This window comes from Cygnus olor, chromosome 2, assembly GCF_009769625.2.
Source record: "Cygnus olor isolate bCygOlo1 chromosome 2, bCygOlo1.pri.v2, whole genome shotgun sequence".
Lineage (NCBI taxonomy): Eukaryota > Metazoa > Chordata > Aves > Anseriformes > Anatidae > Cygnus > Cygnus olor.
The window spans coordinates 20,559,390-20,576,815 of NC_049170.1; the positions used below are offsets into that span (position 1 = coordinate 20,559,390).

Consider the following 17,426-nt stretch of genomic DNA (forward strand, 5'->3'; position numbering starts at 1 on the left):
CAACAGTAATTTCAGTTTTATGCTTTCACTGCAATTTCATTGCATAAAAACTTCCGGAACTTTTGAAGACTGTGTTTATAACATCTAAGTTAAAAACTTCTAGATTTCATTTTTGTTTATTTGTTATTAAAGAGCTTCATAGTTTTGGTAAAATAACCTAAGGGGCTTAGACCAAGGCACATCATAACAAATGATATTTACTAAATGTTCACTGCATGATTAAGATAATACATCTGTTTTCTCATCTGATGAGTATTTTTAGTTCTGATCTTTTCCACTGCCATAATGGAATCTTGTCCTGCTCCATAATGGAATCTACAACCTTGGTTACAATGCCAGCTATCAAATAAAGATGAGGAGAAGGTAGATATTTAACAGTAAGCTATGTGTACAGAAACACTCAGTGCTTCTTATTTATATTTAATGATTTTTCTAAATCAGGTGTTTCATGTAGTCAGATTGTATATTATTTTTTTGTGTGCTATTATTGTAATTCTATATGGATAGTACTTTACTAACCAAATAAATACTTTAGTTTACATAAGATTATCAATTATATTACAATACTTGATTCAAGAGTTTTTTTTTTCTTTCCCTGATATTAAAGATTTCCAGGTATGAACTCAGATTTAAAAGTTAACTGAACATGTTTCCAATGTCTTGCTAAAAGAAGAATAAATAAACAAAACATTTCAAGCTTTCCTAGAGGTTCAGCAAAAAAAGGCAACAATTTTTAAAATTTCTGTTACCATAAGGCCACTGTGGAAAACTGTCACTTCTTATTTCAACTGTTAAATGTTTTCTTAAGAACAGCAAGTGTCCAAAGATTTTCCCTTCCATGCTTTCCAGGTAACCAGTACAGAATACAAAATAACTAACCTCTTTATTTTCTGCGTAGATGGGAGCAGTGATTGACATTAAATAGTTTAGAAATATTGAGACTTATATCTCACTATTGTTGCTATTTCCTGGCATTTGTGATTTTTCACTTTGCTCAGAACACATTTCAAAAAGAAAAGCAGTAACATTTTGGTTTACAGAACCACTGCTGTTTTTAGCATTCAGGATTAAACATTAAAGGGAAATGTTTAAACATTAAAGGGAAATCAGAAATGGGATTCCCTCATCTTTTTAATTCAAGACTGTTTTAAGATTGCAGGAAGCTTTGGGAATTGTGCATATGATCAGAGTCATGGAAACAGATCTAACATTAATGAATTCGTTCAGTTTCTACATTCTGGGCAGTTAGAGGTAAAGGAGTAAAAATAATCCAAGTTTCAGCCACAGGTGTTATGAGACAAATGCTAAGTTTTTCTGGTGTTTTATAGACACAGATACAGGTATAGCAGAAAGCTCTAAAACTATATTATCTTCCATGTTTATATCTAGTTTCTTTTGTGTATGGAACAGTTCTCCCTCTTCTACATGGTTCAAAAAAGAAAAAAAATATCTTCTAGGAGGATTCCCCATTTGCTGAAGTCATATGAAAATGAAGTACCTTTTCTTCAGTTATGGTGGAACTACATGACATACTTTATGTTAGATTTCAGAGTGGATAGTTTGATGATCCCTTATGAAAAGTAAAACCATGATTCAAGCTTGTAGAGAGTGACAGGAATGGAGGATTTTGCTCTGAATTACCTTTAAGGATAACCTACACCTCTAAAGACTGAAGAGAAGGGACTGCAGCTGGAATGAAGTTACAGGTAGGAAACAATCCACTGTGTTGCAGAATAAAGTTATTTTCATTCCAATACAGATTGCCCACATGGGGGAGTGCAGTTATTCTGCAATGACTCTGCTGGTCAATTTTCCTTGTTCAGATATTGGTTTTATGAACACTTTCTATTTTTCCAACAACTGTACTTTATTGTGTGAATTATTCAATATGTGGTTTAAATTTTATGCAAAGAAAAAAAAAATACAAGATGCTGTTCTCAGTAGTACAGTTGCTCTGGATAAATGGGATCATAACTTGTTGAGAAAAAAAGGCTGTAGAATCAGTAAGGAGTTGTTTCCCATTGGATACATGCTTGCTTGTTATCCACATGGAAGCCTATCTTCTCTGGGAGTTCTCTTTTTAGAGTACCAAAGCGCTCCTGCAGCTCCACAGGAGGAGCATCACTGTCTGTTACAGTCAAATATGTGAGCATCATAACTCTGTCAGTCTCCTCATTGGCAAGCCGGCCCTCTTCTGCTGCAGAAAGTGGACCACTGGATCAATTAGTAGAATATTGCCACACTGGAACCTGCCAGTACCATGTTCAACACCTTCTTCAGGCTTTCGCACCAAAGGCTAGTTGCCTTTCCATCTGGGCTTTGCCCATAAGCCAAGAGAGACAGCCTTTGGTTTCTCACTTCCCAGACCAATGTGTCCAGCCAGCTACATCATTCCCTACTCTGCAGCCCAGAAGAACTACTTGGGCATTACTCCTAAACATCCACTTCCGCTTATTCAAAAACCCCTCTGAGTACTCACTGTAAAGTGTAAATATTAATATTCTTTCTTCACTAGGCACTTCTGAAATGTCTAAGTTGATACTTCATGTAGTGCTTTGCCCTTGTTTTTCCAAGCAGATTTTATTCAGCTGCAGAAGAACAATGTTTATCACAACAGAAAATAAAAGTCTAGGGTGATTTAGTCTAGGCTGGTAACTGAGGAGCAGTGATACAGAAAAAGCAGAACCACTATGATGAAGGAGCTCACAGATTTCCATTCATTATGATTTTTAACTAGAATAGTTAGGTATTATTTTGACACAGTTTCTTTATCACATGCAAAAAGAATACTTTAACATAGTGAATTTATTTGTGAGGGGAGTAAAAACAACGTGTTACTGAAATAAATGAGTGAGCACTTTGTAGTGATCCAGATATCTAAACTGAGCAATGAAATAAAGATTTTTCTATATGTACCTAAGGTGAAAGAACACGTGGAGGAACAGCAAGATAAAAGAAGAGAGGCACTGGACAAGAATGCAGGTGAGAGTATTGTAGGAAACACAAAATTATCAAAGCTGACAGGAATGAATTTTCATCACAACAAACCTAGACCGTAATATACCCTAACTAAAATGGTGCTCAATTTTCACATTTTGGGAAGCAAGTTGCCCCTTTTCACAAACTTTGCTTCCACTTATTATTTCAGATCTGTTTTTCCGTAGAACTGAATTAGTTGAAATAAGTTGCTCTTTTTTTCAGAAGCTGAAGAGGGACAAGAAAGGCAACAGGGCCTGAGACAGGCATTGTTACCACAGCCATAGTAGTGTAGAAAATAAGAGTTTTAAAAATAAGGTGTAAATCTAGTATAAAAATAAGGTGTTCAGGGGATCATCCTTAAAGGTTTTCAAGACCCAGCCAATTCAAGTATTGAGCAAACTGGTCTGAGCTCACAGCTGACCCCGATTTGAGCAGGTGGTTGGACTGGATGACCTCTAGCAGGTTCTTCCAATATGAATTATTTTATGATTCTATACGCATTCCTGTATTTGCTTAAGCCCAGCTTACTATCACTCAACCTTATAGAAACAAGTTGGACAGTATGACTGTTTTTAAACTACTACAACTTCTGTGCAGATGCATGATCTTAGTTTGCTTTTCTGGATCTATACTTTTTTTTTTTTTTTTTTAAAAAAAAAGGAATTAATTCCAGTTCCTGTTTTGCTGCTGGTCAAATGATGTCTGAATACAGCCTGCATGAAATTACAGTCTCAATACAGTTAGTAATGGTATAATTAACAGCAATAAAGCTGTTCAGTCTATCTGCTGCATATCATCAAAGGTACAACAGTGCTACAGTGTGGAGTTGACTGTTTCTGGGAAACAGAGCAAGACTGCTTCACAGTAGGTTCATCTTTGATTGCTGTGTGATCTTCACAGGGAAAAAAGAGCAAGACTTTTTTCATGTGGACTTTAATTGAATAGAAATAGGTGTGTTGAGACTGTATGGTTTTCAGGAGGAAATTGCATCTTGCCAATTACGAATGGGTAGCCACGAATTCATCTGAATACATGGAGAGAAACAGTGCAACTACATGCTTGATGTTGCGTCCTGCTAATGGTGAAGTATAAAACCCTTTCTGTTCTCCACAGTGAATTTGTGCCTCAGTGAACAAAACTGTAATTCCAGAACTTGGGAAAATCAGTTCTTCAGAAACTACAGAAGAAAACAAAGGATCTTGGGGTTTGCCAGATCTCCATAAGAGGTCTGAACCTTATAATCTCTTCAAATTTTACTTGCTATAAATAAATTTATCTAAACAGAAATGAGAACACTGGCTACAAAGTAACAGACTCTTCTAACAGATAGTGCTACAACATTTATTAATAGGAGAACCAAGCAACGCATGAAAGCAAGAAATTGGCTATAGTAAACAAGATCTGTTCATGCTTGCTTGGAAAGGTTCTCTACAACTATACTTACCCTTGAAGATGTTTGATATGTTTTGCAACTTAAGCTTCAATTCCACACAAAAGAGCTTTTTGCAAAACACTGAGAACAAGAGTGACTTATCACATTACTTATTATGAGAGCTGAAGCTTAAGAAAACATAATAAAAGTGACCCCAAGTTCTTAATATCATATCTTGTTCATCATCTATTTTTCAGTTCTTCAACATGGTATCAAATCATTACACTATTTTAGAATGCTAATACCCTTTTTCTCCTTTCATTATGCATCCACTTTATACAGAAGATTTCTGAACCTAGTCACTGAGGTTGAAAAACACAATGATACATAGCCATTATGATACTGCATTTTGTGTCAGAGGACCAGTGTTAAATAAATTCATGCTATGAAGATTCATTTCATGAAGATCAATGAAAGTCAGTAACAGAAGAACTTTTTGTAAAGGTTACAGCTAAAGAATTTCCATTTTACCATCTGTGCTCCAGCTTCTCCACAGTCTAAATCATTTGTACTACTGACTTGACTGTCCTCGTGAATCATAGAGTCATTTAGGTTGGAAAAGAGCTCTAAGATCATCATGTCTAACTATTAACCTAGGACTACCAAGTCTACCACTAACCTATATCACTAAACACCACATTACAGATCTTTTAAATACCTCAAGGGATGGTGATTCGACTATATCCCCGGGAAGCCTGTTCCAATGCAGCACAACCCTTTCAGTAAAGAAATTTCTCCTAATACCCAACCTAAATCTCTCCTGGTGCAACTTGAGGCCATTTCCTCTTGTCCCATTGTTTGTTGCTTGGGAGAAGAGATCAAACCCCACCTCACTACAACCTCCTTTAAGGTAATCGCAGAGAATGATATGGTCTTCCCTGAGCCTCCTTTTCTCTAGGTCAAATAACCCCATCTGCCTCATCTGCTCCTCTTAAGACTTGTCCTCTAGACCCTTCACCAGCTTCATTGCCCTTCTCTTGGCATGCTCAAGTACCTCGATGTCCTTGTAGTGTGGGGCCCAAAGCTGAACACAGGTGTAGTCGAGGTGTGGCCTCACCAGAGCTGAGTACGGAGGAACAATAACTTTCCTAGTCCTGCTGGCCACATTACTACTGATACTAGCCAGGATGCTGTTTGCCAGGATGCTGACCTGAGCACTCTGCTGACTCATATTCAGCCAGTTATTGACCAATACTTCCAGGTCCTTTTCTGCTGTGCAACTTTCCAGCCACTCTTTCCCCAGCCTCTAGCACTGCATAAGGTTATTGTGCCTCAAGTGAAGGACCCGGCACTTAGCCTTGTTGACTCTCATACAGTTGGCCTCAGCCCATTGTTCCGCCTACCCAGATCCTTCTGCAGAACCCTCCTACCCTTGGGCAGATCGACACTTGCACCTAACTTGGTGTCATTTACAAACTGAGGGTTCACTTGATCCCCTCATCCAGATCATTGATATAGATGTTGAAGAGAACTGTCTCCAGTACTGAGCCCTGTGGGACACCTCTAGTGACCAGCTTCCAACTGGATTTAACTCCATTCACCACAATTTGTGCCTTTTTACCCAGTGAAGCATACACCTGACCAAGCCATGAGCAGACAGTTTCTCCAGGAGAATGCTGTGGGAAACAGTGCCAAAAGTTTTACTAAAGTCTACGTAGACCAAATCCACAGCCTTTCCCTCATCAAGTGGGTCACCGTGTCATAAAATGTGGCAGTGAGAGGCTGAAGAGACCCAATGTGACCACTAAGTATGATAAGAAGTTAAAAGAGAAAAGGATCTGAGTCTCTGAATGTGTCAGTCTCCCTACTGTGAAGAGAACAAGCATGTTTTTATAGTTACATTGCCACCCCATACCTCTTTGTGGTTAAATTATTTTTGATGAAGCAATGGATACAGGTAGAAAAAATGAATTTTATTGTGATTTCTACTTCTTGTGGAGTCCTTCAAAAGAATTTTAAAGTGGGGTTAAGGAAGTAGGAACAAGGGCTTAACTTCTAAGACAACTGCTTTGACCTTTGTTGCTTAATTTCTTTGCTGAGATGAAACAGGACAATGATGTGCGGCTAGTGATCACAACTGAGGTGTACATCCACGTGAATGCGTGTATATAAAACATAACATCCCCCTGTACTGAGTAACCTATTGGGATTATTTTTGGATATCCATTGATCACATCTGCATACCCATATAAAAAAAAATAAAAATATTTTTCTTTACCTTTGGAGTTTACTGCACCAGCTGCAGTTGAAGCCAATCTGGGCAGTGACACAAGGACCACAGCTGTTAAACTGGAGACAAGCTAGGAAGCAGATAAACAAACAAAAATTACTACATTAATCTCACAAAAGGTATAAGAAAAGGATACATCTTCAGATAGTATATATGTAGGGAATGAGTAGGTTCTAAGATGATCAAAATAACACACTAAACCCAACCTATTACAATGCAGTGCACAACCATATGCACAGAGGTACATTCTATTTGTAGGATTTCATTTGTATTCCATTTGTAAATGTAATCTCATTTCCACAACAGCTCTTTCAGCTTCATTGCTTTTTTTTTTTTAATATATCTTTCTGAATAGTATTAAGTATTTCCTTAAATTTTTGTTCTCTGGCTCCAGAGTTCCTGGGTGTTGTTAACGTTCAGACCTACACAGATAGTAAGACTATCAGGAAAGCGTGCAAGGACTATAATTGGATTAGAAAAAAGGAAAAAGGCTGTTTCCATTTTTTTTTTTCACAATACTATAACTGGTGGTTTAAACCCAGATATTTCTAAACAATGTAGTTTTACCTTGGACTAAAAAAATAGATGAATTGCAAAATGCATTTGGGGATGTTCCTTTGAGATGGGATGCACAGTACACAGCAGTATTTGTGTTTGCCTTGCAAGCATGAAAAAATGTTATTTTTTCTTGAAGAAACAAATATAAGCATTCTTCTGAAAAAAATGATTTGACATAGATTTCATTCATAACCTACTGGGAGCTATATGCCTATAAACTAACTTGTGATACATGAGGATGCATTAGATAATGCATCATCCAGATAGGAATAAATTTGAGAGAGGACAAATGAATCTGTCCATAACTCCAAGTTCACAGATAAAACAAAATACTTTAAATTGTGTGTGTGTTATAAATGAGGTTGCCCCAGATCTGGCTTCTGCCCGTGTTTTGTTTTGCTTACTTGGAAGAGGTATCATTTCAACAGCTGACAGGTTGGTGATCTTTGACATCTGCAGTTCCACCCTGTGGTATTCATAAATTGTTCTTCTACGGACATCTACCAGGAAAAAAAACAACATATTTTATTATTTTGCAGTCTGCAGATTGTGAAAAATAGCGGATGTAATGATTGCTCACTGTGCCTTAGGTGTACATGGCACCAATCTTCCTCAAGGATAAATTTTTAACTTTACACATTTTGGAGAAACATGTTAAAGCTATAAATAGGGTGTTTTTTTTTTTTTTTTTCCTTCCCACTTGAGAAATCATCAGTGCTGACTAAATAGGTACCTATTCCTGGTAAAGGATTACAAAATTGCTGAGTGAGCTCTCAAGCATCTTATTTGTTCATTTAGGTAGAAATTCTGAGCATACTGTCAGGCATTTTAGGGTATATTTCAGATGCTTACTTTCCTAAGACATTTTTCAGCTTATATACTTAAGAGAAATGCTTTATATGCTCACTTTGTCAGTTATTGTCAAGATGTACAAACAAACAGAAATTCATTGCTTAATCAAATTTGTTAGCTACAAGCTAGCTCATATCTAAATGCACCAAAACATTTTTTTTCGTATTATAAAATTATAGTAAAGACGGCAAGACAAGTCTTCCTAACAGGCATTGTAATGCATAATCTTTACACAAGCTAACTGCACCTAAGTTTCTGAAAGCAGAAATTCAATACAGTCAATGCACTGTTCCTACGGGCTTTGAATACATAGAAAACTGTAGGACCTAAGAACAGGGTAAGTGTGAAAAAACACATAAACACTGGTTTCCAGATCACTATCCTATCATTTATTTTCAGTATTCCAGATTTTAAGGGTCTGGCTGCAATGCAGACTGGCAAACTAACACATTTGTAAATTAAAATTGCACACCATTACTGCCCATCTAACAAAATAATAATGTTTTCCTGATGTCTTGGATTCAAAATCATTTGCCAATTACGTTCTTTTTGAAGGTCTGCTGAACTTCAAGTGAAATCAATGCTAAATATAATCTGTGACCTCCGTGGAATGATGCCAGAGAGGAATAAGAGTTTACGCACAAAGGATTAACAGGTTACTGTGTTCAATCTGGTTTGAGTCTATATGCAACAGAAGAAAAGGAATTAAAGACTGCCACAAACTCAATCGTTGATGGGTTTTTGTGCTGCTAGGCTTGTATGCATAAGACACACCTTGCTGCTTGGTATAAAGGCTGTGTTTCTGCAGCTTGAAGTAATTCCCCAGCTGGTATGCAACTACATAGCACCAAAACATAAGTATTTTCACAGTCTCCTGGTAGGATGTTGCAGGCATTTTTCAGACGGAAAATGGAACCTCAACTAAAATCAGCCAAATAACAAATATTAATTCTTAAAAGAAGAGAAAAAATGATGTAAGGTCCCAAGCCTAAGGTGCCTCTTGTCATAAGGGTACAAGGCTTTCTAGGAAAAGACAAATGGCCAACCTGTAAAAGTTTGAGAATACCCCTCACTGCATACAACAAACAAACAAACAAACAAAAACCCCATGAAACATCGAACTACTGGTATCAGCTGGAATAAGCAGGGGGAATCTCAGAGGATGGAGAAGCTGTGCTGAGGTTGGGTGAGATAACTCTCCTGAGTTGGCCAAAGTTGCTGCTTGGGAAGCAGCTTCTTTGTCCTCCTTCACTGCATAAGCTCCCAGACATAGGTAGGTAGGATCTGGCTTGACAATCATATTTCTACTTAGCTCCAAAGCAGGCCTATTGTCAAGCACTTCCTCCTGCCATTTATTTGAGGCTGACCCAAATTTGAGGCTTAACCCTTTCTGATAGAGGATTTCTCTCTTGGTCTGAAGTGTACCTATAATTGAGCTAGAATGACCTACAAAGTCATTCTGACTGGATAAAGGACAGATATTGGGATGTGCCAAACATTTCCCCTAACAAATGCCTTGTACTTAGCTATGTCCTTCAAGCCCACTGGAGAGAAAGGATTTTCAAGACAAAGCTAATCTTGTGCTGGGGTGGAGAAAATCTCTTGCCAGCCCTGAGAGGTCTGTGCTCCCAGGATGGTAAGACCTTCAAAAGCACCTGCCAAATCAGTGATCAGAAAATGTGTTTGAAATGAACTCCTGCCAATGCTGAAGCCTCTAAATTGTTTCCACAGAAATCTGTATTATTCTGTCTCCCCTATCCTCCCCACCCCCCCCAAAAAAAAAACAACAAACAACACACACAAAAAAACGAATACATAAATTAAAATTGTGGGTGCCAGCATTTTAACCGAACTCTAGTTCATCAGTAGTGGTACTGACTGATGTGCTATAACCTTGCTTACTCTGAATCTTCCCTAGCAGACTCCCTGCAGGGTTTGCAAGACATAAGGAGTTTCTGGCTTCCCAAAAAACTGAGGTCACAGACACTTTCATCCAGTGCATGACAATGCTAAAAACACTGAAGATAAAGAGAAGTATGTTAGCCCATGGATTATGAATGTCCACTTTGCTTAAGTATTCTCTAACTTTATTTTCTTCCACCAAGGGCACATATTCCTGGCTTTAGCCTTGTGTCCTGGTTTCTGGGACATTGGATTCCTGAAAGCCAGTCTTGCTGGTAAAGACAGGTAAAAAAGGCATTCAGGACCTTTCATTTTATCAGTATATTTTGTGCTCTGATGGAAAATAATGCACAGTTTTGGTAAGATTACTGGAGGGTTTGTTCATTGCTAAAATAAAATGTTAGGTTGCAACTAATGCTTTTTTTTTTTTCTTTTTTTTTTTTTTTCATGCACAATAAAAAGCTAGTTGAAAGACAAGAGGGAAAAAACACAAAGGAGAGAACTGTAGTGACCCTTAAGGAAAGGGAGGACTAGGGGAAGAGAGATGGTCAGGAAATTAAAGAGAGATCTTGTGAGTCACAAAAAGGAAAGCAAAGGACACCATAGGTGACCAAAAGAAGGACGAGGAAGGAAATTCCATAGATGACTGAGAAAAGATGAGAAATTAAAAGGAACAGGGAAGAAAAGGTGGTGGCAGTGGGACAGGGCTAAGGTTCCTGATGCAGGGAAGATGCTGAAGAAAAGGGAGGAGAGAAGGCTTGCTGACAGAATAAGTAAAGCTGCTATCCCTTCACTATTCATGGTCTCGTCTAACTGGAAAATGTCCATTAAATCTTCTTAATGTCTTATAAAAAGGAAAAATAATTATAACAGGAAAAATAATTAATGTACAAGTGTTTTCAGGAAAAGAAATCAGGGTGGTCCTTATAATTTATCAGACAAATCAGAAGCAGAAGGTCAGAGCCTGTCTCACTTTCCTTGAATTATCTGGAAGAAGCAGAAACTTTTCTCTGAAACTGATGGATCTGATTTTCCATTTTGCTGCTCAGAATTTAGGACTCTTCTTGCTAACCTTGGTTTCAGGCAAAAATCATCTTCCCTTCACACATTACCATTTATTCTAAAGCACTTCCAGACTATGCAAAAGCATATGCATCTATATATTAGTTACATGTATGTACATATATATATATATATATATATATATATATATAAAGCACATTGCCAAAACTGCGTCAATATTTTATCACAAAATTATATCACATACTGGCTTGAAAAGGAAAACTTGTATATATAAGCAACAGCAGCAAATCAAGGTAAAAATGCAAAAATAGAAAATAGGCAGAAAGCCACTTTTCAAAAATCTCCTAGCTTCATACTCTAACTCTTAAAAGATAACGCAACAAAATTTATGTATCTATATTATTTCAGGGCCAGATAAAAGGGGTGTTACTGTAGAGCCTTTTTATATGGAAGCATATTAATAAAAACAGGCATGAAATTCTCAATGTTCTCAATTTCAGAAAGTTCAGAAATTTCATTTTGCTTTTGATTCTTCAAGATGATTCTTTTCAGTCCTGATTAAAGAGCATTTTTTAAATGAAATGGCTGATCAAAAACATATTTTTTCCCTTCTCCTCAGAATGAATTAGGTTTGTCTGGCTTTAGAATTTTAATTTCAGAATTATTTTTAAAATTGTTGTTAATGTTTTGGGTGGCATGTCTGAAAAAAATGTAATAAAACATTCTAAATCTTCCAAGTTTACTTAAAAAAAATCAACTATATGCTGACCTATTATACTGAGACTATATATTGACTATTATACTGAAATTTAGAATGTTGAGCATAGAAAGTGCACTAAAGATGGTCAGAAGAGCTTTTGAAAAGCAAGTCTTTGCAGACCTTTATAGGTACTCCAACAACTGTAAAGGTAAATACAAGACGTGCTTTACTAGCAGTTCCCCCTAGAACTGCTCATGTATTTGCGAACATGAGGCTATGAAAATTGAAAAAAATATATATTATCACATTGAAAAATTAAAAATATTTTTGGATTTTTTTTCCCTCCTGCCCAGGAAGAAACTACAGGACCAACAGAAAACAAATAATTGAAATTTATTTAATTCAGCAGAGAGAAATCACTACATAGCTCACTATACCACCCTGTGCTTTAAACAACAGAATTACCAATTAAGTTTAATTTTATCATTAATAGAAAAGCTTAAAGTGTCTTTTTGCTTAGCAAAATCTAGCATGCCATAACTACACATTCTACTGAGCAGTGGTGACCTAGGTTGCAAAATTATAATTGCAAATGTCTGTTGTTTAAATTTCCAAAGATAACCCTTGTGACAGGAAGTGAATTAAGCCAAATAAAGAATTTTGCACATAAGTCTTTTACTTTCACAACATGAAGTCATGTTGATAATGACAGAATATCTATTCCTTTTTATTTTGTAGACAGGAAAGAATGGAAATGTGAGAAACTCCATAATAGTTGAAGACTTTTTTGATGAAGGTCTGTAATGATTAGTGCTTTAACATTGAGCAACTTACTGTGTCTCAAAAGAAAGCACTCTAGTAGGAGACTTTCAGCTGGCTGAACAATGGAAAAAACACATGGATAATGTTTATTACCTCAGTTCACCTAGAAAGATATTCTTCGTTTTCGTGCAAAGAAAAAACTCTGACTTACACTATCCTGAAACTACAAATGTAATTTCCTTTGAAGTAAAAAGGATTTTTCTGTTATGTCTGTGACAGACTTCTGGACACTTACACTGGTTCAAATTAATTCCAAACCCTTTGGAAACATATTTATTGATGGCTATCCAAGACGATTTATCATCCTTTGTTCTCCATCCTTTCTCCATACCATTCTAAGGCATTTTGAAGTTTTAAAGTAAGTTCAAGATACATTTCTGGAACAAAACACAAACTTTGTTCCACAATCTGCCAAAACAAAACTTGTTTCTTACAAATTTGAGCTTTTCATCTCACTTTATTCCAACAATAGTCTCAAAGCACCACAACAAATACTGTTATTCTTTCCCGTAGTTCCTTATTAAAATTATCAACCCCTCATCCTCCCAGCACTCTCAGATCTCTATTTCTGTGGCTTCTATTTATCAAGGAGGCAAGAGACATTCTCACTTTCCTTTTTCTCAACAATGACCACATCATATGAACCCTCATAATTTCATAAAATTATGTAGCTCTGTCTGAGAATGAGTTTGAATCTTGTCTTTATTACTCTTTTTAGGATTTTTTTTTTAAATAGGGCTTTATTGATTGAAAAATTTTGAAATGGCTTTTAATTGTCAAACCACCATTATGCTCCTTTGCCTGACGTTTTTTTTTTTTCCCAGTTTTTAGAAATGTCTTTTTGTATAAATTATTCTTACTCCTTTCATACCTAGACGTGTTTATGGAGCTGAATCATATTGGTAAGTATTTCAGAAAAACTCGTCCCACTGTACCCTTTCTCTCAATTTCTATTGTAATTATAAATGTCTTCGTGAAACTTCCTAGTATCACACACATTTATCTCATCAGATGTGTAATTTATTGCCATCATGTGATTAACTTGTACACCTAGATTTTTTTCCTTTTATGCCATTTCAGATATAACAGTAATTTCCCCCTATAGCAGGAATTGTGATAAAAAGCTCTCACTCATTTTTCCTATCAACTTTTATTCTGTTTCTATTCCAAAATCAGCTTTTTTTTTTCAAAATATTGATATTTATGATCACATTCCTGATACCTCACAACTGCTTGTTGCAAAACTTATTACATACTTCTACTTGTTACCATTATTAAGAAAAATATTGAATCACTTCAGATCCAAGACATAGTGAAAGAAACTCTCCAAGTAACCTTCATCTTTCTGTCTTCCAAGCAACAAAAACAAAGCCATGATATTAGTGCCAATGGTATTCATTTTATACAATTCTACCTGATCTAATTATACATCTATTCTGATGTATAACTCAGTCTAAGGTAGTCTAGGTTTTCTTTGATTGTCAGTTGTGAGCAACAAGCACATCCAAAGGTCAACTGAACACAGTGACCTTAGACACGTGCCTTAGGATAGGCTACACTGACATTAGGAAGCAAGAGTATTTCTCCCTAGTGTCTTGAACGGGAAGAATACTTACCTTGCAATTAGTTTTCACTTGTCTAAAAGTAAGTGGATTTAGTCTTACACTGCTAAGTCAGAGTAGTGGTTTCATTTTCTAGTAGGGATTCTAATAGTCTAGTAGGGATTCTAATAGCAGGATTAGTAAGGATTAGAATAGTAGGGATTCTAATAGCAATATATTCTAACAAGAAAATATTATACAGGTAATGAATTGAGAGGATGCTTTTGTTCAAATACGCTTGTGTTGCATTTGATGAATCTTTCCTTTTCAAATGTAAGACACATACAAAAATAGCTCACAAAACTCAAACATGTAGAAATAGTTTTTTGTTCCCCCCCCCCCCTATAACTACGAATAAACATAGAAGGGAAATTGAATTCCACTTGAGGGAAAAGTCTTTGTTAAAGTGTTAAGCAAGAACTAATAGATATACTATCTTTTCCTTCCGTTGGGAGATACAAATAGCAGTTTATAGTCTTCCATTGTCTTAAAGAGCTAACTAAAAGTAAAACAATTCTGTCATATCAGTTTTTCAGTAACAGATTACTGCCATCATTGATTCAACACCTCTGAAAAACAGGAATGGAAGAACATGCATATTTAAAGAGCATCTGACACTGGCTGTCCATGGGCCAACATTATTTGGTGTTCTGTCAGGGTGTTATGTTGCCTGTACTTACTAATATAAACTTGTTTCATTGAAACCACAATTTGGCTTCAGGAAAATCTACCGAAAACCAATGGTTCTCTTGATTAATACTAGCTGTAATGAATTTTTGCTGTAATGAAATGTATTTTTGTTGTAAACTAGCAAAATAATCACAGATTACCACCATTCACAGAACCAGTTGTTGAGCAACGGAGTGCATTACAGTAATGTGGGAATAATGCTATTAAAACAGTTCTTGTAGAGGCATGTTTCAGACTCTTTACCCATGTTCTGTTTTTCTCATCTGGCACTTCTTAATGTAACTTAATAAAAACAAAACAAAACAAAACAAAAACGTAAGATGAAACACTACACAGATTTTCTGGTAATTAGAGTCACTTCACTTAGCAGATAGTGTCATGTGACAAGAAAGTTGACAGAAATACTAAAACCAGAAGACAGGTAAATAACTACATATTCATCAAATGCAACATTATGTACTAGTAGTAAAGCAAAGTGCATGTCAGAAATATTTTTACAGAAAGAAACATTCAAACTAGAATAAAGATTTACGTACATCATAAATTTTACAAAATATGTAAACCTAAGAAAAGTCCTTTTAGTGTTGTTTAACAATGGAGTTCTGATGACAAACAGTCTGCTTGCTACTTACATGCCTTGCACTGAATTTCTGTGTGACTATTCTCACAAACCATTTCCACAAATCAAACCAATTTTCACCTGAATTCATCTGAGGAGCTTTTATAAGCTGAAAATTCACAGAAATATTCAGATCATTCACTTATGAACATCACACAAATGGATAGAAGCAGTTGCCTAGTATCATTTGTTCCTAAGTACTCAAAAGCAATCCATGCAGCCTTAGGCAGATCACATCTACCATACTTTTGAACCAAATTTCTTCTAAGATCTGATCTGTTCAGTGAAGTCCGGACATGCCAACCTTCTTCACACTACACTGAGTTCACAACATGCAACAGATGGTACTGAAACTTTCCATTTTCCTCATAGCAGGGTAATCTCATGTGATGAGATTTATGCCTCCCAATATCAAAGACAGTTTAAATCTGATGTAGAGGGGGTAGGATGAGTTGAGAGAGACAATGGTACTTGCAACTTCAGTATCAGCCCCATCTGCAGGCTGTCTTAAAGATGATCTGCATCAACCTCATCTATGCTACACCTCTATCAAGGTTCTCTTTACGGGAACATGCCTGTACTTGGTCCTTGGAAGCTTGTTCAAATTCAGCTCCATCCATTTGCACCCTGCTGTTAGGGATTCATCAAAAATCGTACCTAGCAAATTTGCTCAAATCACAGAATGGCCAAGGTTGGAAGGGACCTCTGAAGATCATCTAGTCCAACCCCTCCTGCCAAGCAGGATTACCTAGAGCACCTTGCGCAGGATGGCATCCAGGCGGGTTTTGAGTATCTCCAGAGAAGGAGACTCCACAGCCTCTCTGGGCAACCTGTTCCAGTACTCTGTCACCCTCACAGTAAAGAAGTGCCCTCTCATATTCAGGCAGAGCTTCCTGTGCTTCAGTTTGTGCCCGTTGCCTCTTGTTCTGTCACTGGGCACAACTGAAAAGAGATTGGCTCCCTCGACACCCTCCCCTCAGATATTTATATACGTTAATTAGGTATCCCCTCAGTCTTCTCTTTTCCAGGCTAAACAGGCCTAGTTCTCTCAGCCTGTCCTCATATGACAGGTGCTCCAGTCCTCTGTCATCTTAGTGACCCTTCTCTGAACTCGCTCCAGTAGACACATGGTCAGCCTGCTGTCCACCAGGACTCCCAGGTCTCTCTCTGCAGAGCTGCTCTCCAGCAGATCAGCCCCCATCCTGTAGTGGTGCTTGGGGTTATTCCTCCCTAGGTGCAGGACCCCGCACTTGCCCTCGTTGAACTTCATGAGGTTCCTCACTGCCCATCTCTCCAGCCTGCCAAGGTCCCTCTGAATGGCAGCACAGCCCTCCAGCCCTCTGGGGTATCAACCACTCCTCCGAGCTTTGTGTCATCAACAAACTTGCTGAGTGTACACTCGGTTCCATTGTCCAGGTCGTTAATGAATAAGTTGAACAACACTGAATCCCGTACTGACTCTTGGGGAACAGCACTAGCTAGCTACAGGCCTCCAAATGTGCTAATGAAAACAGCACACCTGGAAAGTAAACACTCTCTGATGGCTACAAAATCTCAAATGGTTCTGGACACAGTACATTAAAACAAAGCATTAAGGAAATCATACTTGATTTCCTTAATTGTTACCTTCAATTACTGTTGCCAAAATTATGCGAGTCCAAGATGGCATTTAATAACAACATTTTCTCTTTTTTCATCTCACTAAAATGTATATATGAATTCGATGTTCAGAATTTAAAGTATGAAGAACATCTGGCCTGGATATGTTTTTCATTTTCATTTGGATACAGATAATTTTTCTGAACAAATTGCTTCCCTACCATGAATAAAGAGACATTCTGGATACAGTATCTTATAGAATAACTCTGAAAGTTGAGACTTAAATTTTACTTTATTTGGCTGGTTATTTAGTTTTATTTACTTAGTACATCAGCTCAAAAGAAACAATGATGGAGAAAACCACACTGGGAATTATCGAGCAAATAAAATTACACTTGAATTAACAAGCTGAAATTAGC

The 17,426-nt window shown here is 36.9% G+C and overlaps 1 protein-coding gene across 1 annotated transcript in view; it reads right to left on the reverse strand.

Annotated features, from left to right (window-relative positions):
- Nucleotides 1-17,426, reverse strand: part of PLXDC2 (plexin domain containing 2) — a 266,237-nt gene that overhangs the window by 39,576 nt on the left and 209,235 nt on the right. The window contains exons 8-9 of the mRNA XM_040546250.1: nucleotides 7,604-7,699; nucleotides 6,630-6,711 (exon numbers count right to left, since the gene is read on the reverse strand). Of these exons, the coding sequence (XP_040402184.1) occupies nucleotides 6,630-6,711; nucleotides 7,604-7,699 (178 nt within the window). The remainder of the gene's footprint in view (nucleotides 1-6,629; nucleotides 6,712-7,603; nucleotides 7,700-17,426) is intronic.